This window comes from Neolamprologus multifasciatus, chromosome 5 (genome assembly GCF_963576455.1).
Source record: "Neolamprologus multifasciatus chromosome 5, fNeoMul1.2, whole genome shotgun sequence".
Lineage (NCBI taxonomy): Eukaryota > Metazoa > Chordata > Actinopteri > Cichliformes > Cichlidae > Neolamprologus > Neolamprologus multifasciatus.
Window position 1 is genome coordinate 36,480,525 of NC_140443.1, and position 22,743 is coordinate 36,503,267.

The following is a 22,743-nucleotide window of genomic DNA, read 5'->3' on the forward strand; positions in this document are numbered from 1 at the left end:
GCACTTGTACCAGTCCCTCAGGTGAGGGAGGCTGAGGTCCAGCTGGTCCCTACTCTGGTTTCCAGGCCGGCTGAGGCTCTGCCAGTCCCTGCACCCGTACCAGCTCCTCGGGTGGGGACAGCAGCTGCCCAGCTGTCGCCGCTACCTGTCCCGGTTCCCAGGGTGAGGCCAGCTGGGACACAGCCCACCTCTGCACCCGTACCTACTCCTCGGGTGGGAGCGGCTCGTGTCCGGCGGGTGTCTGCACCCATTCCTGTGTCTGCTGGAGGCTCAGGCGAGCCTATCCAGCCCCTGTCCTTGTGTTCTGGAGTCTCAGAGTTAAGTCAGCAACCATCATCACCACCATCACTACTGCATGCATTTCAGTCCATAGCTCAGTCATTAGCTCTGTTAGCAGCCCAGTCCATAGTTCATTTTCCTGTGTTTCCGTTAGCTCAGCCCTTTGCCCACTGTGCAGTTCAGCCATCTCCCCGGTGTTCAGCTCCGCCATTTGTTCCACCACCCGCTCAGTCTTCTGTTCAGCCAGTAGTCTCTGTCCCTACTGGTCCTGCTTCGGCGTCAGCTGGAGGGCCCGAGGAGCCCGTCCAGCCTCATGCCTCGTCAGCTGGAGGGCCCGAGGAGCCCGTCCAGCCTCATGCCACGTCAGCTGGAGGGCCCGAGGAGCCCGTCCAGCCTCATGCCACGTCAGCTGGAGGGCCCGAGGAGCCCGTCCAGCCTCATGCCACGTCAGCTGGAGGGCCCAAGGAGCCCGTCCAGCCCCATGCCACGTCAGCTGGAGGGCCCGAGGAGCCCGTCCAGCCTCATGCCACGTCAGCTGGAGGGCCCGAGGAGCCTGTCCAGCCTCATGCCTCGTCAGCTGGAGGGCCCGAGGAGCCCGTCTAGCCTCATGCCACGTCAGCTGGAGGGCCCGAGGAGCCCGTCCAGCCTCATGCCACGTCAGCTGGAGGGCCCGAGGAGCCCGTCCAGCCTCCTGCAGTGCCACCACCTGCAGTGCCACCACCTGCAGTGCCACCACCTGCTGCTTCCGCGCCTGTTCCCGCCTCGCCTCAGCCTGAGGACGACGCCATGCCAGCTGGAGGTTCAGCCGAGCCTGTCCAGCATCCTGCCACATCTGCTGCAGCACCACCAGCTGCGGCTTCCACACCTGCAGCGCCACCACTATCTGGTCCTGCCACGCCTGGTCCTGCCATGACCCAGCCAGAGGTCGTCGCCACGCCTCTGCTCGTCTCACCTGCCACGACCCAGTCAGAGGTCGACGCCACGCCTCTGCTCGTCTCGTCTGCCAAGCCACGTCCACGTCCAGCATGGCTGTTTCCGGGGCCTGTCAAAACAGCCTGTCCATGGAAACCAACCAAACCACCCGAGGGGTCACGTCCACATCCACACTACCGTCGACCACCTGCCAAGCCATCTGAGGGCCTACGTGCAGACCCACGTCGCCGCCGGCCGCCAGCCAAGCCGCCCGACGGGTCTCGTCCACGTCGCCGCCGGCCGCCAGCCAAGCCGCCCGACGGGTCTCGTCCATGTCGCCGCCGGCCGCCAGCCAAGCCGCCCAAGTGTGGCCAGCCATGCCTGCTTCACCACTGCCACCTTCCACGTGGTCGGCCCCCGGACCTGTTCCCACGCCGTTGCCGTCCGCACGGTCGGCCCCCGGACCTGTTCCCACGCCGCCGCCGTTGCCGTCCGCATTGTCGGCCCCCGGAACTGTTTGATCGTGAACTCCTGTGCCGTCGGCCTCCGGGCCGGCCTCCTGAACGGTTTACAAGCTATCTCCGGTGATTCGGTGCCTTTCTTAGACTTTTGTTTCGCACTGTTTTCATGAACTCCGGGTTTTTGTTTTTGGACTTTTGCTCTGGCTTTGGTCAGTCTCCGGCCCTCCGTCCTGGACCCCCGCCGCCCGCCCTGGGTGGGTTGTTTTTGGTTTGGTTTTGTTTTGCCGGCTTAGGGCGTCTGGAATCCGCCCTTGAAGGGGGGGCTCTGTCACGATCCTGGGTCTTATGACCCAGTGTTTTGAGTTTTAGTTCTTTTGATGTTTATAGTGTTTGTTTAAGCTTATTAGGTTTCTTATGTTCATTTGCTTATTAGCTCCCTCTTGTGTTTTCAACCCCTGTGACGTCTCCCTTGCCCTTCGTGTGTTTCATGTCTGTGTGTCTTATGTTGTCATGTCTGCCTCTCATGTTTCCTGTTATATTTTGAAAGAGGTCCTGTGCTTTGGTGGTCTGTTTTGCTCTTTCCCTGTGGGCGTCATTATGTTCATGTTGTGTCTACTTTGCCTTTCTGTCCCATGTTTCAGCTCCCTATGTTCTGTCTCAGTTGCTGTTAAGTTTACATGTTTTGAGTTCAGTCAGTGTGTTTCCTGTTTTCCTTTGAAGGTCCACGTCTCATGTGAGTGTTTCTAGTTTTGCTTCCCTTGTCTCGTCCAGCCTGATTACTCCCAGCTGTGCTCTCCTTCTGTGTCTCATTCCCTCGTTATCCCTCTGTGTATTTAAGCCCTGTGTTTCTCTTTGTCAGTGTCGTAGTCTCCCTCATGGCTGTGTTTCCCTGTGCGTTAGTTATCCATGTCCCAGTTTAGTTTAGTTATATTTTTTGTGCCCTTCTGCAATAAAGCAGCTTTTTGAGTTTATTTTTGTTGTCGTGAGTTTTGCGTTTGGGTCCTTCTCCTGCCTGGACACAGCCGAAACATGACACCATCATCATTACCATTACATTAATTATCATTTCATCAAAGCATTTATTCAATAGATTACACATGTTCATAGTTATGATTATTACACCTATCACAGAGAGCTTCTGTCTGGTAAAAGGCCAGAAGCGCCAACGGGCGGGGTGAGGCTGAGTGCGTTGGAGGTCGAGACATACACACACACACACACAAACAGTAGTTAGACTCATGTGTAGGCTAGGAGTTCGAATAACAGTTTGCAAAAGATTGTGACTGCAAAAGTATGCCTGTGAAAGGGACAGTCTGCTCCAGGAGATAAGTGAGAGTCGGCACCTGGCCTCGAGACAGAGAGAAGGCTCTTTCCATATATGTCGAAAGTCGTCAATATTATTGTATGTGCTTTGTATGTGTTCTGACGCATGAGGGGGCATCATAAACCAAACCCTGATTGTATAAAACAACTGTTTGTGTATTATTGGGCAGAGATCGATGCTGTCTGCGGGCAGTATACATCTCCCCACGCGTGTGTTCATTAAAATCATTGTTTGACTGAAGCTCTTCTGGACCATTATTGTTTTTGTGCTCACCCTCAATATCTGAACCCGCAACAATATATATATATATATATATATATATATATATATATATATATATATATATATATATACTATGTAGAGGCTTTAAAACCAAGTTAATGCTGAAAGTACAAACATCACTAATGTCACATAACTTTGCCGACATGTGGCCAACAGCAATGTTTTAATGTTCTTCGTTATTAAACATTCGCACATAAATAAGTGACGTCATATTCAGTACTTACTTTTGACAGTTCACTCTTCGGTCGCTCCCTTCTGCCGTATTTTGCGGCACAATTATCCACACCCACCGCCGCGCTTTGGATTGTGGGATATATGGGACCACGAAGCGTGCACTGGACCACGCTTGATATTTGGGGAAATCGACGGCGCATTTGGAGTATGCATTTGAAGTATGCATTTGAAGTACACTTCGAATTGGAGCAGCCGTTGTCGCGTGGCGGTGACGTAATTGCACTTAAAATGCGTTCTTCAAGTGTGCAGACCCTTAATTGGGACACAGCCAATGATTGAGCACTCTAAAAGTAAACTGCTCCCAGGAATCCGGGGAAGCACGGAGAGTCCCGATGGTGAAGTCGAAGCCAGCCACGACCGGTCCATTAACATGAGCCTTGATCTGTACACGGACACCGTTGACTGTGTACGGACCCTACTGTCTATGGCGTCTCTGGTGGAAAGGAGGCAAAGGTGGGGAGCATGAACCAGGGAGAGAATCTGTCCGTGTTAAGATGGTATTACTGCTCCAACACGGCTCCAAGCTGTAGCTGTCCATAAGTATGGAGTGGGCGAGGATTTAAAAGAATAAGTCGGTCGTAGGTAATCAATGCTTAGCCACCAGAATAGCATATGAGCAAAAGGACAAAAAGCAACAGAAGAGGGGGACGGAGATGGCATGCAGAGGACACTGGCACTTGACACGTCACATTCAAAAGCAATATTTTGGCAATATTACAACTACTACAAGTTTTTTCGTGCCCCCGAGAGGTTGTGCGGCAGATCCCGGCATGGAAGCTTAGGGTCCAGCCAGCCGCACCACCCCCACAGCGCATACTTTGCTATCCGCACAGAGTGTTTCTGGTGTTGCTTATGATAAAGACAATTGCAACAATACAGCATGTTTCTCTGCTTCCTTTCACAAGGTTAGCATGTTTGTTGTGGCCTGCGCTTTAAAAATATTTCTTTGATTATTCAAACAGTGTTTAAAATGTGACTGGTTTGTTATCCAAAAACATTTTGTCTAGATATGCAATATTACTACATTTAAAATATCTGTATATTTTCAAGTTTTTTAGCTCAAACAAATTCTTGAGCATACTCATATAGGAAAATCCACAATTGTAAAACCGTGCTAAATAAAAGATGCCCAAGTGTGCACCCTAATGCATGTCTTTGAACTGTATGTTAATCAGTACATGAAGTGTACCTTTACCTCTGAAAAGAGTCTGTATCCGTCATTTGTGAACCTACTGATTCGTTTTTACTGTGTCACCTGCAGTTTTCACAAACTGCGGATGACACTCCTGGTCCCCAATCAGACCAGGAGTGACATGTTTAGCCGCATGTTCTCCTTAAATTGCTGGCTGTCTGAGTGGTGTCCCAGAAACGATGTGGGCTTCATAGATAAATGGCAAACCTTCTGGAGGAAACCTGGTCTTGTTAGGAGAGACGGCATCCATCCCACTTTGGATGGAGCAGCTCTCATTTCTAGAAATATGGACAAATTTATTAAACCCCCCAAAATATGACTATCCAGAGTTGGGACCAGGAAGCAGAGTTGCAGTCTTACACGCCTCTCTGCAGCTTCTCTCCTCCTGCTACCCCCCCAAAAACCCATCTCCATAGAGACTGTGTCAGCTTCCAAAAAGACAAAAAACAAACTAAAAACCAGCAACAAACAACTTAAACATAAACAATTACAAAGAAAGAACAATACAGTATCCACATCTGAACCAAAGAGTAAAACAGTGAAATGTGGATTATTAAATATTAGGTCTCTCTCCTCCAAGTCTCTGTTAGTACATGACTTAATAATTGATCAACAAATTGATTTACTCTGCCTTACAGAAACCTGGTTGCAGCAGGATGATTATGTTAGTTTAAATGAATCAACACCCCCGAGAACTACCAGAAATCTCGAAGCACAGGCCGAGGGGGAGGTGTGGCAGTAATTTTTCACACCAGTCTATTAATTAATGAAAGACCAAGACAGACTTTTAATTCATTTGAAAGCCTGATGCTTAACATTGTCCACCCCAGCTGTGAAACTCAGAAACCAGTCTTACTTCATCGTTCACCTGGGCCTTACACAGAGTTTCTGTCTGATTTCTCAGACTTTATATCTAATTTAGTTCTGAGCTCAGATAAAATAATTATTGTGGGTGATTTTAACATCCATGTAGATGCTAAAAATGACAGCCTCAACATGGCATTTAATCTGTTATTAGACTCAATTGGTTTCTCTCAAAATGTAAAAGAACCCACCCACCACTTTAATCACACTCTAGATCTTGTTTTAACATATGGCATAGAAACTGAACATTTAACAGTGTTAAATGAAAACCCTCTCCTGTCTGATCATTTCCTGATAACATTTACATTTACAATAATCGATTACACAGCAGTGGAGAGTAGACTTTATCACAGTAGATGTCTTTCTGAAAGCGCTGTAACTAAGTTTAAGAATATAATCCACCCACTGTTATCATCGTCAATGCCCTGTACCAACATAGAGCAGAGCAGCTATCTGAACGCTACCCCAACAGAGGTCGATTATCTTGTTAATAATTTCACCTCCTCACTACGTACGACTCTGGATACTGTAGCTCCAGTGAAAACTAAGGTCTCTAATCAGAAGTACCTGACTCCGTGGTATAATTCTCAAACACATAGCCTAAAGCAGATAACTCGTAATCTGGAGAGGAAATGGCGTGTCACAAATTTAGAGGATCATCATTTAGCCTGGAGAAATAGTTTGTTGCTTTATAAGAAAGCCCTCCGCAAAGCCAGAACATCTTACTATTCATCACTGATTGAAGAAAATAAGAACAACCCCAGGTTTCTCTTCAGCACTGTAGCCAGGCTGACAAAAAGTCAGAGCTCTTTTGAGCCAACCATCCCTTTAACGTTAACTAGTAATGACTTCATGAACTTCTTCACAAATAAAATTTTTATCATTAGAGAAAAAATTACCAATAATCATCCCACAGATGTAATATTATCTACAGCTACCATTGATGTTAACTTAGACTCTTTTTCTCCAATTGATCTTTCTGAGTTAACTTCAATAATTACTTCCTCCAAACCATCAACGTTTCTTTTAGACCCCCATTCCTACAAAACTGCTCAAAGAAGTCCTGCCATTAATTAATTCTTCGATCTTAAATATGATCAACCTATCTCTAATAATCCCCACAGGCCTTCAAGCTGGCTGTAGTTAAACCTTTACTCAAAAAGCCATCTCTAGACCCAGCAGTCTTAGCTAATTATAGGCCAATCTCCAACCTTCCTTTCATATCAAAAACCCTTGAAAGAGTAGTTGTCAAACAGCTAACAGATCATCTGCAGAGGAATGGATTATTTGAAGAGTTTCAGTCAGGTTTCAGAGTTCATCACAGCACAGAAACAGCTTTAGTGAAGGTTACAAATGATCTTCTTATGGCCTCTGACAGTGGACTCATCTCTGTGCTTGTCCTGCTAGACCTCAGTGCAGCGTTCGATACTGTCGCCCATAGTATCCTATTAGAGCGACTAGAACATGCTGTAGGTATTACAGGTACTGTGCTGCAGTGGTTTGTATCATATCTATCTAATAGACTCCAGTTTGTGCATGTAAATGGAGAGTCCTCTTCACACACTGAGGTTAATTATGGAGTTCCACAGGGTTCAGTGCTAGGACCAATTCTGTTTACATTATACATGCTTCCCTTAGGCAGCATCATTAGAAGACATAGCATACATTTTCACTGCTATGCAGATGACACCCAGCTCTATCTGTCCATGAAGCCAGATAACACACACCAATTAGTTAAACTGCAGGAATGTCTTAAAGACATAAAGACCTGGATGGCCGCTTACTTTCTGCTTCTTAATTCAGATAAAACTGAGGTTATTGTACTCGGCGCTGAAAAGCTTAGAAATATGGTATCTAACCAGATTCTTACTCTGGATGGCATTACCTTGGCCTCCAGTAACACTGTGAGGAACCTTGGAGTCATTTTTGACCAGGACATGTCCTTCAACACACATATTAAACAAATATGTAAGACTGCGTTCTTCCATTTGCGCAACATCTCTAAAATTAGAAATATCCTGTCTCAGAGTGACGCTGAAAAACTAGTTCATGCATTTATTACTTCCAGGCTGGACGACTGTAATTCATTATTAGCAGGATGTCCAAAAAACTCCCTGAAAAGCCTTCAGCTAATTCAAAATGCTGCAGCAAGACTACTGACAGGGACTAGAAAGAGAGAGCATATTTCTCCTGTTTTGGCTTCCCTTCATTGGCTTCCTGTTAAATCCAGAATTGAATTCAAAATCCTGCTCCTCACATACAAGGTCTTAAATAATCAGGCCCCATCTTATCTTAATGACCTTGTAGTACCATATCACCCTCTTAGAGCACTTCGCTCCCGTACTGCAGGCCTACTTGTTGTTCCTAGAGTATTTAAAAGTAGAATGGGAGGGAGAGCCTTCAGTTTTCAGGCCCCTCTTCTGTGGAACCAGCTTCCAGTTTGGATTCGGGAGACAGACACTATCTCTACTTTTAAGATTAGGCTTCAAACTTTCCTTTTTGCTAAAGCATATAGTTAGGGCTGGACCAGGTGACCCTGAATCCTCCCTTAGTTATGCTGCAATAGACGTAGTCTGCCGGGGGATTCCCATGATGCATTGAGTTTTTCCTTTCCAGTCACCTTTCTCACTCACTATGTGTTAACAGACCTCTCTGCATTGAATCATATCTGTTATTAACCTCTGTCTCTCTTCCACAGCATGTCTTTTATCCTGTCTTCCTTCTCTCACCCCAACCAATCACAGCAGATGGCCCCGCCCCTCCCTGAGCCTGGTTCTGCCGGAGGTTTCTTCCTGTTAAAAGGGAGTTTTTCCTTCCCACTATCGCCAAAGTGCTTGCTCATAGGGGGTCATATGATTGTTGGGTTTTCCTCTGTATCTATGAAGCGCCTTGAGGCGACTTTGGTTGTGATTTGGCGCTATATAAATAAAATTGAATTGAATTGAATTAAACTTTACTTTAGAATTGTTTATAAACTATTGTTGTTCCTACTCACTCAGTTACCTGGGTACTTCTTTATGTAAATAAAAAAAAATTGAACAAAAAAGGTATTGTAGATTTAAAGAAACATCTTAATTGAAGCAAAGGTGAAATGTGGAATGAATCTTATGTGACCGTTCATCTAAAGTCCAACACAAAGTGAAAATCCAATAGCTGCTGCAATCCTTTGCCTTAATGATCTCTCTGTCTCTCTCTTTCTGTGTGTGTGTGTGCTCACAGAGGAGACAGGAGCTTGCTGAGTTGACTTTTGTGAACCATAAAGTCAGTTCGGTCTGAGGACTTCCCAAGCAATGTGTAAACACAGAAGTACATTCAGTCTTGACATAAAAACTTTTTATCTATTGATTTGGAGTATCCACCGATACAGAGTCCCGATCGGATGCTACATAAAAAAAGAATACAAAAGAGTGAAGAAACAGATCCTGCATGTTCCCCATTTTTTATGTAATTCACCTTATTTTAACATTCAACAACTCTGTTAACAAACAAAGCACTTTTGTAAAGTAGCAGCATGAGCTGACCTGTCGTCGGCCGGGCACCCTCCCCATCACTAGTGATGGGATTTCCGGCTCTTTTTCGAGAACCGACTCTTTCGGCTCGGCTCACTAAAAAGAGCAGACTCTTTCGGCTCCGAACCGGCTCTTCAGGTTGTTTTGTTGCTTTAATTAATTTATTATTAACAATAATATAAATTTATGCACAAAAGGAATTACTAATGTTAAAAAAAAGTGGTTTTATTTATATATGTTTATATATAAATATATGCAGTGGCTCATAGAGACAAAACACGTACAAACTCCAAAAAGCACGTACAAACTCCAAAACACATTTCTAGCATGAACTGAGCTTCCAAAACAGCTACCTATATCACTTAAATTACACAATTGAAAGCATATGTGTATTGTTTGTGTATTTATACACAAGCACTCATATATATTCAAATAATTAAAAAATAAAAGTTCATTTACTGTTACGGTTCTGGGTCAGTGTTGACCCAGCATTTTGAGTTTCTTATATTTTGGTTTATTTTTGCATTATGGATTGTTTTCTGATGTTCTGGTGCTTTGTTTTTTATTATTATTATTATTATTATTATTATTATTATTATTATTATTATTATTATTATTATTATTATTATAGATGTGTTTCGGTTATTCTTGGTGAGGGATCAGTTCTTAGGTTTTGGGTTCTCATGTGTATTGCAGTTTCTGTTCAGTGTCTAGTCTGTCTCCCAGTGTCGGGTCTGCATCTTTGTTTAGTGGTTTCTTGTTTCCTGTTTTATTGTGAAAGTCTTTGTCTTATGTTAGTGTTTGCAGCTTAGCTCCCCCTGTCTCGTTAGCCCTGATCTCTCCCAGCTGTGTCTCCCTCCTGTTACCCATTCCCTGATTACCTGATTATTTGTATATTAGCCCTGTGTTCTCCTCAACCCAGTGTCGCGTCGTACCACCAGATTATGCCTGTGTGTGTCTGTTTTCCATATTCAGTGTTCACGTCATGTTTTGTTTTCGTACCAGCAATAAAGCTGAGGTTTTTTGAGTTTCAAGTTAGTGTCTGAGTCCTGCGTTTGGATCCTCCTCTCCGCCTGCCCGCACACAGAGCCCTGACATCGCTCCCTCCTGCGTTTTGTGTGGCATGATCTGGACCCCTAGAAACCTGTGGCTGTTTATGAATGGCAGGTCCTTCCCTTCGGTACAACCTGTAGTGTTGTGCAACCTTCACTCTGCAGCGCCACACAAGGGACCACACCAAAGTAGATGATCCACTACGTCACTCTGTGGGACATTGCTTCTATGTCTATAATACTCCCCAGAGTGTGCCAACCCCCAAAGAAGTCGGGGACCAAGTGGACAAGCTTAGAGCCCTCCTTCTTCTGCTGGATTTGTCCTCTGCCAGTGGGCCAGTAATGAACCCAGCACCATTGGCCACCTACCGGAAGACCTCAGATCTACAAGTACAGTTCTTTTGTGCTTCTGACTGTGTATTATGTGGTGATTTTAAACTTTACATGAGTAACACTAATAACATTAAGTGAGCTTCATTCAGCTGCACATTATGACTCAAGTAAAATAGTCCACATGCAGATATATGAACACTGACTTCTTAAGAACAAACTAAGTTAATCTGATTGTTTCTAGTTAAAGGATGATCACTGATTAGTGTCTAAAATTTCATAAAGATCCATTGAAACTGTTCATCATGTAAAACTCACAAAAAGATCCACATCTGGACTCTAAACACGGACACACAGGTGAGCCGCTTCCTGGAATTAGGCGGGAATCCACCTGAAGGTGGACAGGTAGGAGGGGCTCAGCAGAGCAGCACTCAGCTGACCATGGCTCAAGAGTTGGGAGTTCGCCTTGTAATCAGAAGGTTGCCGGTTCGAGCCCCGGCTTGGACAGTCTCGGTCGTTGTGTCCTTGGACAAGACACTTCACCCGTTGCCTACTGGTGGTGGTCAGAGGGCCCGGTGGCGCCAGTGTCCGGCAGCCTCGCCTCTGTCAGTGCGCCCCAGGGTGGCTGTGGCTACAATGTAGCTGCCATCACCAGTGTGTGAATGGGTGGATGACTGGATGTGTAAAGCACTTTGGGGTCCTTAGGGACTAGTAAAGCGCTATACAAATAAAGGCCATTTACCATTTAATTTTGCATCCTTAAAGTTAATGAACAACAGAACAGAAAAAGCTTTTCTCTCATGTCTTTTTCATTTTTCTCCTCTTTGAAAATATTTGAGTTTCTTCTAAATTCCACTTTAACAGTGAACGCTGGAAAATGTCTCTCCTTTCTTTTCTATTTTATTTGTATTAATTTTGCATTTGACTTCTCGCTGTGTTCAGTTGTGACTGACTTCTTGGCTTTTTACTCTCCTGTTGAATCTCCAAATCTACCACTAACTGCAGTTTGTCACACATCTTCACTCATTTGATTTTTAAATAAATGTAATGAACAGAGGTGTAATCAGACTTTCGTCAGCTACAATCAATGATTTATGGAAACCAGAGGAATGTTCTTTTAATAAAGACAAATCTTCTCAGTCCAAACATTTTCAAAGCTCCTGAACATTGTAAAGACAGTATGTCTGTGAAGGTTCTCAGTCATCCAGGTCATCGTAGTCAAAGGAGCTTGCAAAGAAAAGCGTCTGGACTTCTTTAAGTTACTTGAAGACGTTTCACCTCTCATCCGAGAGGCTTCTTCAGTTCTAAGGTCAAATGGTGGAGAGTCCCAGATATAACCCTAGTGGGAGTGTCCCCCCACAGAGGGACAAAAGGACCCCCTGATGATCCTCTAATCGCCTGAGCCAAGGTGTGGAACTGGGTGTGGGTCCCAATCAGCCAGAGTTTCGGGTGATTTCATTGTGAAACCTGGCCCCACCTTATCATGCGAATTCCTGAGGTCAGATGGCCCAGGGTGTGAGTGGGCCTTAAGGCGTCTGGGAAGGGATCTCAAAACTGGATTATAGATGGCAGAGAGTTGGTGTCGTAAACCACCGCCTCTGTTCAAAGATGGTCGCTCACAGTGGACATAGATGGCTTCTTTCACTCCTCTTTCAAACCATCTGTCCTCTCTGTCCAAAATGTGAACATTGGCATCCTCGAAAGAGTGTCCTTTATCCTTAAGATGCAGATGGACAGCTGAATCTTGTCCTGTGGAGGTGGCTCTTCTGTGTTGTGCCATGCGCTTGTGAAGTGGCTGTTTGGTCTCTCCAATGTAGAGGTCTGGGCATTCCTCGCTGCACTGTACGGCATACACCACATTGTTAAGTCTGTGTTTTGGCGTTTTGTCTTTCGGGTGAACCAGTTTTTGTCTGAGTATGTTGCTGGGTCTGAAGTACACCGGGATGTCATGCTTGGAGAAAACCCTCCTGAGTTTCTCTGATACACCGGCTACATAGGGGATGACAATGTTGTTGCGCCTGTCCTTCTTATCCTCCCTCGCTGGTGTCTGATCTTCTTTTCTGTGCCTCTTTGCTGACTTTAAAAACGCCCATTTAGGATAGCCGCACGTTTTGAGTGCTTCCTTTACATGTGTGTGTTCCTTCTTTTTCCCTTCAGGCTTAGAGGGAACATGTTCTGCACGGTGGTGTAGGGTCCTAATTACTCCAAGTTTGTGTTCCAGAGGGTGATGGGAGTCAAACAGGAGGTACTGGTCCGTGTGTGTGGGCTTCCGGTAAACTTCGATGTTGAGGTTGCCATTCTCTTCAATGTGCACAGCGCAGTCCAGGAAAGGCAAACAGTCATCCTTCGTGTCTTCCCTGGTGAACTTGATGTTTTTATCCACAGCGTTGATGTGCGCAGTGAAGGATTCCACTTCTTGTGTCTTGATTTTGACCCAGGTGTCGTCTACATATCTGTACCAGTGGCTGGGTACTCTTCCTTTGAAAGAGCCAAGAGCCTTCCTTTCCACTTCCTCCATGTAAAGGTTGGCTACAATAGGTGACACGGGGGAGCCCATAGCACAGCCATGTTTTTGTCTGTAATAGCCTTCGTTGTATTTGAAATATGTAGTGGTGAGGCAGAGGTCTAACAGTGTGCAGATCTGATCGGGTGTGAAGTTGGTCCTGTCCTCCAAGGAGTTGTCTTCTTGTAGTCGTTTTCTGACAGTCTCCACTGCCTCCGTGGTGGGTATGCAAGTGAAGAGAGAGACTACATCAAAGGACACTATGGTTTCATCTGGATCCAGGGTAAGTTTCTGGACCTTGTCAGTGAAGTCGGTGGAGTTCTTGATGTGGTGTGGGGTGTTCCCCACGAGAGGAGCAAGGATGGTAGCAAGGTGTTTTGCAATGTTATAAGTGGCTGAGTTTATGCTACTGACTATGGGTCTGAGTGGGACAGCTTCCTTGTGGATTTTTGGAAGTCCGTAAATGCAGGGTATGGCATCCCCTGGGTAAAGGCGGTGATAAGTAAGGCGGTCAATGATTTTGTCCTTTTCCAAGTCTTGAAGGCAAGCTATAACTTTCTTTTTGTAGCTGCTTGTGGGGTCTCGCTTTAAGGCTTCGTAGGTATTGTTGTCACTGAGGAGAGTAGTGATCTTTGTATGGTAATCTGTAGTGTTTAGGACCACGGTGCATCTTCCCTTATCCGCTGGTAAAACAGTGATGTTGTGGTCTTTGCTCAGGGAAGCGACGGCCTTCTTTTCCTGTATTGTGAGGTTGGACGGAGGGACTTTGGCACTGGAGAGGGTGGCTGAGACTTTCATCCTGATTTGCTCTGCTTCTGTCTGTGATAATTTATTAATCCGTATGGCAGATTCTGTGGCTGTGATGAGGTCCACTATGGGCAACTGTTGTGGAGAAATGGCAAAATTGAGACCTTTGGCTAATACTCTCTTTTCAGGTTCAGTGAGATTCCTGTCTGAAAAGTTCTTAACCCATTTCTCCTGACTGTCTTCAGGTGTGTTTTCTTCTATGGGTTGTGTAGGTTCAGATTCAGAATGAGGAGTGTGTGTTTTTGAATGCAAGGTGTGAAATTTCCTGCGTTGTCTTTCTTTTCCTTTCGAGTGTTGGGCCCGCTGAGCCTTGTCCACAAACTTGTAAACCTCTTCTAAGATTGGAGAGGGTAGAAGTGTTTCCAGTTCCTGCAGAGTCTGGCTGATCTTGATTTGGAGGGCATCTATAGTGAAATGGACCTGTCTTATCCTTTCACTTAAAAGGTGATTTTGCGCTCTCTGTAGAATCAAGTCTGCTCTGTATCCCCTGACAGTGGATCCAAGGTGCAGGCTCTTGGGAACAACTCTGGTTTGTCTGCATCTTAGGTTGAAACGGAGATGGTTCCTATAATCCGCTAGTTTCCTTGATTCCCTTTCATACTCCCGCACCAGTTGAAGGGTGTTCCTCCCAAAATGTACGGCAATATGTCTGTGAAGGTTCTCAGTCATCCAGGTCATCGTAGTCAAAGGAGCTTGCAAAGAAAAGCGTCTGGACTTCTTTAAGTTACTTGAAGATGTTTCACCTCTCATCCGAGAGGCTTCTTCAGTTCTAAGGTCAAATGGTGGAGAGTCCCAGATATAACCCTAGTGGGAGTGTCCCCCCACAGAGGGACAAAAGGACCCCCTGATGATCCTCTAATCGCCTGAGCCAAGGTGTGGAACTGGGTGTGGGTCCCAATCAGCCAGAGTTTCGGGTGATTTCATTGTGAAACCTGGCCCCACCTTATCATGCGAATTCCTGAGGTCAGATGGCCCAGGGTGTGAGTGGGCCTTAAGGCGTCTGGGAAGGGATCTCAAAACTGGATTATAGATGGCAGAGAGTTGGTGTCGTAAACCACCGCCTCTGTTCAAAGATGGTCGCTCACAGTGGACATAGATGGCTTCTTTCACTCCTCTTTCAAACCATCTGTCCTCTCTGTCCAAAATGTGAACATTGGCATCCTCGAAAGAGTGTCCTTTATCCTTAAGATGCAGATGGACAGCTGAATCTTGTCCTGTGGAGGTGGCTCTTCTGTGTTGTGCCATGCGCTTGTGAAGTGGCTGTTTGGTCTCTCCAATGTAGAGGTCTGGGCATTCCTCGCTGCACTGTACGGCATACACCACATTGTTAAGTCTGTGTTTTGGCGTTTTGTCTTTCGGGTGAACCAGTTTTTGTCTGAGTATGTTGCTGGGTCTGAAGTACACCGGGATGTCATGCTTGGAGAAAACCCTCCTGAGTTTCTCTGATACACCGGCTACATAGGGGATGACAATGTTGTTGCGCCTGTCCTTCTTATCCTCCCTCGCTGGTGCCTGATCTTCTTTTCTGTGCCTCTTTGCTGACTTTAAAAACGCCCATTTAGGATAGCCGCACGTTTTGAGTGCTTCCTTTACATGTGTGTGTTCCTTCTTTTTCCCTTCAGGCTTAGAGGGAACATGTTCTGCACGGTGGTGTAGGGTCCTAATTACTCCAAGTTTGTGTTCCAGAGGGTGATGGGAGTCAAACAGGAGGTACTGGTCCGTGTGTGTGGGTTTCCGGTAAACTTCGATGTTGAGGTTGCCATTCTCTTCAATGTGCACAGCGCAGTCCAGGAAAGGCAAACAGTCATCCTTCGTGTCTTCCCTGGTGAACTTGATGTTTTTATCCACAGCGTTGATGTGCGCAGTGAAGGATTCCACTTCTTGTGTCTTGATTTTGACCCAGGTGTCGTCTACATATCTGTACCAGTGGCTGGGTACTCTTCCTTTGAAAGAGCCAAGAGCCTTCCTTTCCACTTCCTCCATGTAAAGGTTGGCTACAATAGGTGACACGGGGGAGCCCATAGCACAGCCATGTTTTTGTCTGTAATAGCCTTCGTTGTATTTGAAATATGTAGTGGTGAGGCAGAGGTCTAACAGTGTGCAGATCTGATCGGGTGTGAAGTTGGTCCTGTCCTCCAAGGAGTTGTCTTCTTGTAGTCGTTTTCTGACAGTCTCCACTGCCTCCGTGGTGGGTATGCAAGTGAAGAGAGAGACTACATCAAAGGACACTATGGTTTCATCTGGATCCAGGGTAAGTTTCTGGACCTTGTCAGTGAAGTCGGTGGAGTTCTTGATGTGGTGTGGGGTGTTCCCCACGAGATGAGCAAGGATGGTAGCAAGGTGTTTTGCAATGTTATAAGTGGCTGAGTTTATGCTACTGACTATGGGTCTGAGTGGGACAGCTTCCTTGTGGATTTTTGGAAGTCCGTAAATGCAGGGTATGGCATCCCCTGGGTAAAGGCGGTGATAAGTAAGGCGGTCAATGATTTTGTCCTTTTCCAAGTCTTGAAGGCAAGCTATAACTTTCTTTTTGTAGCTGCTTGTGGGGTCTCGCTTTAAGGCTTCGTAGGTATTGTTGTCACTGAGGAGAGTAGTGATCTTTGTATGGTAATCTGTAGTGTTTAGGACCACGGTGCATCTTCCCTTATCCGCTGGTAAAACAGTGATGTTGTGGTCTTTGCTCAGGGAAAGACAGTGACATTGTAAAGACAGTGTGCCCCAGGGCAGCTGTGGCTACAATGTAGCTTGCCACTGCACTACTCACTAAGAATACTTCATTAAAATAAACAGAATTATAAAAACCATTTACCATTAGGCACTACATACATGTATTTCATACAAGATTAAATGGGATTAGCTGGCAGAGGTTTGAAGCCAAATCCAGGACAAAAAAACCTCTAATAAGAACAATCGAGCCTTCATTCAGACAAAAAACAATTTAAAAGGAACAAAGTTCAAAGTGTTTAACAAAAAAATCCAAAGACTTCAGTGGAGAAACACAAGAGACCACAGTCTGACCAACTAACAATGAAGGAAGGACAAAAAGCTTCAAACTCAAATCCACTGATTAAGTAGAACGTAAACACAAAACCCTCAGAGTGTGAGAGCCACAACCAAAGTGATCATCACGACACAAAGACATGGACTGAAAGAGTCCACAAACTGAAGAGTCCAAATAATTTTCTGCACGTTATGCACAGCCTCCATATGCAGACATCAATATCAGGTACAGGATTTAAAACAGGCTGAAACTGTTTAAACCTGAACTGAGCTGGAGCTGCTTCCTGTTCTTTTCATGTCACCTCAAAAAATCCTAAATGTTGACTTCTTAAGAAAAGTTAAAGGGAAGATTAAAATCCCAGCAGTGATGACTGATTACTGATCAGTGTCAGATGGACCAAAGGTTTCATACACATTGATTTGTAGTGTTTATCACAGTAAAAATGCTTCGATGAAAAGTTACTGACTGATAACCAGTGTCATCAGTCTGGGAATTTTCCCCTAAAGCTGTTTCTGGAGTCCAGGTGTGAGCTGTGACTGTGTGGACGGCAGCCTTGTGCTTTCACAGTCAGACTGATGTGTTTGTAGAAGGATCCACAGCATCTGTTTGATTCCTGTAAGGACCCAGCAGGACAGATGGGAGGGGCTTATCAGGAGCAGCAGTCGAGTTCATTTGACTGGACACTGGAACATTTCTCTGCTGTCTTCATCTTTCATTTACATTTAATTTGTATTTCATTTCCCTGTGTGTGTCTCTATGTTCAGATGTGACTGACTTCTTCTTTTTGACTGTCCTGTTGAATGTTCATCTCCACTACAGACCTGTCTGTCACACACATGATATCATCTTTACTGATTTGACTATTAGACCTCAGAGATCCTGCATACACATGAAAACGGGAGAGTTTGAACAATGGTAAATTAAATGGTAAATGGCCTGTATTTGTATAGCACTTTTTTAGTCCCTAAGGACCCCAAAGCGCTTTACAAATTCAGTCATCCACACATTCACACACACACATTCACACACTGGTGAACAATATTACAATTAGCAACCTTTGCATTACACTGAAATTTATAATTTCTTTTTTAACTACAGTAATTTAATCAGTGATTGAAACAAGAAAGATGTTCCTTTGCGGAAGGAAATTCTAATCAATCCATTAATTTCATGGATGTTGATCACTGTCCAGACTTTATTAAACATGAAATAACACATCTTTATATTTTTTTTTTAATTCAAAGTTTCTTTAACACTGGTCAGACTGGTTTAGAGTAAAGTTCCCTTTTTAATGTGGAACCTTGATGTAGTTGCAGAGTGAACACACTGATCCTAGATCACACTGTTTGCTTTCTCTGTTTCCAGTCTATAGACCCAGTCACACTTTTAACCTTCACATGTGCAGTAAAGACTGAGGCTACGTCCACACTAGCCCGGATAGATTTGAAAACGTGTTTTCGTCTGTAAGCGCTCCACGTCCACACTAGCGTTTTCAGTCGTTTTCACAGAGTTGTGCATCCACATTGAAATGGCCAAAAACGCTTCCATTGCAGTACTGCACACGCGTGAAACGCAGGATGATGCGACCTGCCTCACTTCTCTCTGGCGCTTATTTACTTTCCGGCTCTTTGAAACATCTCTTTGAATAGCACAGAATTTTTTAAATAGACTAAGAATGAGGTGGAGTTGTTGCTGCGACTAACACAAAAGTACAAAGTTGCAAAAGCGAGTGAGAATTAAAGAATGTGAAGAAAAGCTATGTGGAGTATGTGGAAACTGATAATAATCTTTAATAGGGCTGTCAAAATTCAAAGCAAACAAAACAACAGCTGTATAATGCCCTCCGCGATCTTGGTTGAAGTGGTCACATGACTGCATCATATGACTAACATGCGTCATCCTTTTCAAAAGTCTGCGTTTTCGGGTGTCCACATTGCGGCGGGACAGTTCTCAAATGTATGTGTTTTCAAAACGCTCTTTTTCCTTGAGGAAAGCGCCGTCTCTGTGTTTTCAAACAAAAAGTTTCCTGCCTTACACAGTACTTTGTGACCTTTAGCATACTTTATAACTCAAAGTGGCGTTTTTAATACACTGGCCTATATACCACCATATAAACAGAAAATGAGCACTAAGAATATATATTTATTCCGTAACCAACTGACAAATCAGTGAGCAGCATCAACACCTGAGCTTCATTCAAATGTGTTGACAGGGTGTGGTTGTTTGCTCAGCTGCAGAGGAAGTTTGCTGTCACAATCATTTAAATGTGAGTTTCCTATTGCACAATAACACTTTGGGCCTGAGAGTCTGTGTGATAAAGGAGAGTGGGCAGGGCAGTGATGTGAAAACAGAGCAGTTCAAACTCTGTGGTACAGCTTTCTAATTCTCTTTTTCATCCTGATATTTTGTCTCCATCTTCATCTTAACACCTAAATGGGAGGAAACATTTATAAAAATGTAATACCTCTGTCATAATTACTCAGCAAACACATCTTTCTTATTGCAAGGGCCTTTGTTGGGTCTGCCCAAGAGGTAGATTCTGTTCAAGCACAAAACCTTCGGCCTTCTGGTAGAAAGCAGATGATAAAGAGGAACTTCATCTTTCAGCACAACAATGACCCAAAGCACACATCCAGAACAACAACAGAATGGCTTCAACGGAATAAAACTTACATGACAAAAACCTGGCATTTGAACATGGGTGTGTAGATTTTTTTATAGCCACTGTACAAGAGTTTTATCCTCAGATTAAAATTATTATTATGTGCTTGATGTGCCTCACCTTTGGCCCTTGATTCGTGCCATATAAAAAGTGAGACTTGTCAATTCAGACTCTTTGTCAAATATACACTAATGAATCAATTTACATCAGCAGCCTAGCAATTGTCATGATAATAAATACTAGTTAATCTATAGCACCAAATCATCATTCAGTCACCTGTGACCTTGCCTCTTCACCACTGTCTGAGCTACAACATGGCAGAGCTGCCTCTGTCACCTGATAAATAAAAGTGAGACATTCCACATACATGCAGTCACACATGTGCTTCAAATACAGTAATGAAGCACCAAGTCATCATCCAATTTCACCTGTGATCTTGTATCACCGTAACTCTCTGAGCTTTGTGTTGGTTCTTCTGTCACCTGACAAATAGGACATACATGACAACGGCGGTCGCCTGGGGCGGCATCATGGTGGGGGGCGGCATCAAGGGCATCGGCAAAAAAATAAAAAAAATTACTCATGCTGCCCCGACATCATGCCAGCGCATATCAGGAATGGCATAGGCACCAATCGGTTTTCTATCACCCATTTCCTGGGAGTAAGGGTGCCCTCCATTTGCGAGGTGCGCCTGCTGCTTGCAGCACAGGGAGGAGAGGGCGGGGCGGCGGGGGATTCTCTGGCTGGCTGGAGCAGCATCTAATAACCAACTCGCAAAATAAAACAACATTAAAACAAACTAACAAACACGACAACACCGGACATTATGATACAGACTTATAATTTGCACCGATGTTTTTTCGAAATTCTATACACGAAAAGTGAGCGCGAGAGCCCTCGGTGCTCCTGCTTGCTGCTGAAGTAAACTTGATTGTGATCTCCGCTACATACAGTCCAGGTATATAGAGACACCAGAGGACAAGGTTCCAGTTACAGCAGTGCAAGTAAACAAACAATAAATATAAGAAGAGTAAGAAAATAAATATATACTTTATGACTAGGGGTAAAGGGATCAATAACAATTTAAAATTTATAATTTACAGTTTGATGATGTAAAGTCTCACACACAACCTGTCGAAAGGGGAGGGGAGCCTGCTTCTTCCAAATAGAGCACATTTCATTCATAATTTTGTAAATCCAAGCCTATTATGTATTCATGATTTGAACTCTGGGTTGTGCGAAATCCCAGAAATAAACCCTAGACAAAGTGAATCTGTGAACTAAGGTGTGGGTCCATCCATCCATCTTCATCCGCTTTATCCGGGGCCGGGTCGCGGGGGCAGCAGCCTAAGCAGAGAAGCCCAGACCTCCCTCTCCCCAGCCACCTCCTCCAGCTTATCCGGGGGAACCCCAAGGCGTTCCCAGGCCAGCCGAGAGATATAATCTCTCCAGCGTGTCCTGGGTCTGCCCCGGGACCTCCTCCCGGTGGGACATGCCCGGAACACCAACCCCAGGAGGCACCCAGGAGGCATCCTTGTCAGATGCCCAAACCACCTCAGCTGGCCCCTTTCGATGTGGAGCAGCAGCGGCTCTACTCTGAGCCCCCCCCAGATGGCCGAACTTCTCACCCTATCCCTAAGGGAGAGGCCAGCCACCCTTCGGAGGAAGCTCATTTCCGCCGCTTGTATCCGCGACCTTGTTCTTTCGGTCACTACCGACAGCTCGTGGCCATAGGTGAGGGTAGGGACGTAGATCAACCGGAAAATTGAAAGCTTCGCTTTTACACTCAGCTCCCTCTTCACCACGACGGACCGGTGCAGCGTCTGCATCACTGCAGCCGCCGCACCAATCCGTCTGTCGATCTCCGGCTCCCTTCTCCCATCACTCGCGAACAAGACCCCGAGGTACTTGAACTCCTCCACTTGGGGCAGGAACTCATCCCCGACCCGGAGTGGGCACTCCACCCTTTTCCGGCTGAGAACCATGGCCTCAGATTTGGAGGTGCTGATCCTCATTCCCGCTGCTTCACACTCGGCTGCGAACCGTTCCAGTGCGAGCTGGAGGCCCTCACCCGATGAAGCCAACAGAACCACATCAACCGCGAAAAGCAGAAATGAGATTCTGAGGCCACCGAAGTGAAAGCCCTCCGCCACTTGGCTGCGCCTAGAAATCCTGTCCATAAAAATTATGAACAGAATCGGTGACAAAGGGCAGCCCTGTCAGAGCCCATCACCCACCTGGAACGAGTCCAACTTATTGCCGGCAATGCGAACGAAGCTCTTGCAACGGTTGTATAGGGATCGAACGGCCCGTAGCAATGGGCCAGACACCCCATACTCCCGCAGCACCTCCCACAGGACACCCCAAGGGACACGTTCGAATGCCTTCTCCAAGTCCACAAAACACATGTAGACTGGTTGGGCAAACTCCCATGCACCCTCAAGTATCCTTGAGAGGATAAAGAGCTGGTCCAGTGTTCCGCGACCAGGACAAAAATCGCATTGTTCCTCCTGTAGACGTGCCAGTGGGATTATTAAGGAGGTCCTCGAAGTATTCCTTCCACCGCCTGACAATTTTCTCAGTCGAAGTCAGCAGCGCTCCGTCAGCACTATACACAGTGCAGGTAGAGCACCGCTTTCCCCTCCTGAGACGCCTGACGGTTTGCCAGAATTTCGAGGCAGTCCGAAAGTCTTTTTCCATGGCCTCTCCGAACTCCTCCCACACCCGAGTTTTTTCTTCAGCCACTGCCCGAGCCGCATTCCGCTTGGCCTGTCGATACCTGTCGGCTGCCTCCGGAGTCCCACTGGCTAACCAAGCCCGATAGGACTCCTTCTTCAGCCTGGTGGCTCCCCTCACCTCTGGTGTCCACCATTTGGTTTGGGGATTACCACCACGGCAGGCACCAACCACCTTGCAGCCACAGCTCAATGCAGCAGCTTCGCCAATGGAGACGCTGAACATGGTCCATTCGGATTCAATGTCCCCAGTCTCCCTCGGAATGCTGTTGAAGCTCTGCCAGAGGTGTGCGTTGAAAATCTCGCACACCCTCACTACGCGTTTAGGTGCACCGGGTCTGTCCAGCGTCCTCCCCCGCCACCTGATCCAACTCACCACCAGGTGGTGAGTTGGATCAGGTGGCGGTTGACAGCTCAGCCCCTCTCTTTACCCGAGTGTCCAGAACATATGGTTGCAGGTCTGGTGATACGATTACAAAATCGATCATCGACCTGCGGCCTAGTGCTTGCTGGTGCCACGTGCACTTATGGACACTCTTATGTTCGAACAAGGTGTTTGTTATGGCCAAACTGTGGTTTGCACAGAAGTCCAATAA

The 22,743-nt window shown here is 45.8% G+C and overlaps 1 protein-coding gene across 1 annotated transcript; it reads right to left on the reverse strand.

Annotated features, from left to right (window-relative positions):
- Positions 1–538: 538 nt before the first annotated feature.
- On the reverse strand, positions 539–1,404 carry LOC146519244 (uncharacterized). The gene is made up of 3 exons (XM_085159416.1): positions 1,232–1,404; positions 716–1,183; positions 539–562 (listed from the first exon to the last, which is right to left on the reverse strand). Exons 1-3 carry the CDS (start codon positions 1,304–1,306, stop codon positions 539–541), a joined length of 567 nt encoding a protein of 188 aa, XP_085015542.1. The 5' UTR covers positions 1,307–1,404.
- Between the last annotated feature and the right edge of the window lie 21,339 nt (positions 1,405–22,743).

What these genes read in the sequence shown, in the direction of transcription:
- LOC146519244 (XM_085159416.1), bottom strand. Translation starts at nt 1,306, where the DNA reads ATGCTGGACGTGGACGTGGCTTGGCAGACGAGACGAGCAGAGGCGTGG. An exon ending in CTCTGACTGGGTCGTGGCAG is followed by an intron (nt 1,184 to 1,231) that starts GTGAGACGAGCA and finishes GGGTCATGGCAG; the next exon opens with GACCAGGCGTGGCAGGACCA. An exon ending in TCCAGCTGACGTGGCATGAG is followed by an intron (nt 563 to 715) that starts GCTGGACGGGCT and finishes CGGGCCCTCCAG; the next exon opens with CTGACGCCGAAGCAGGACCA.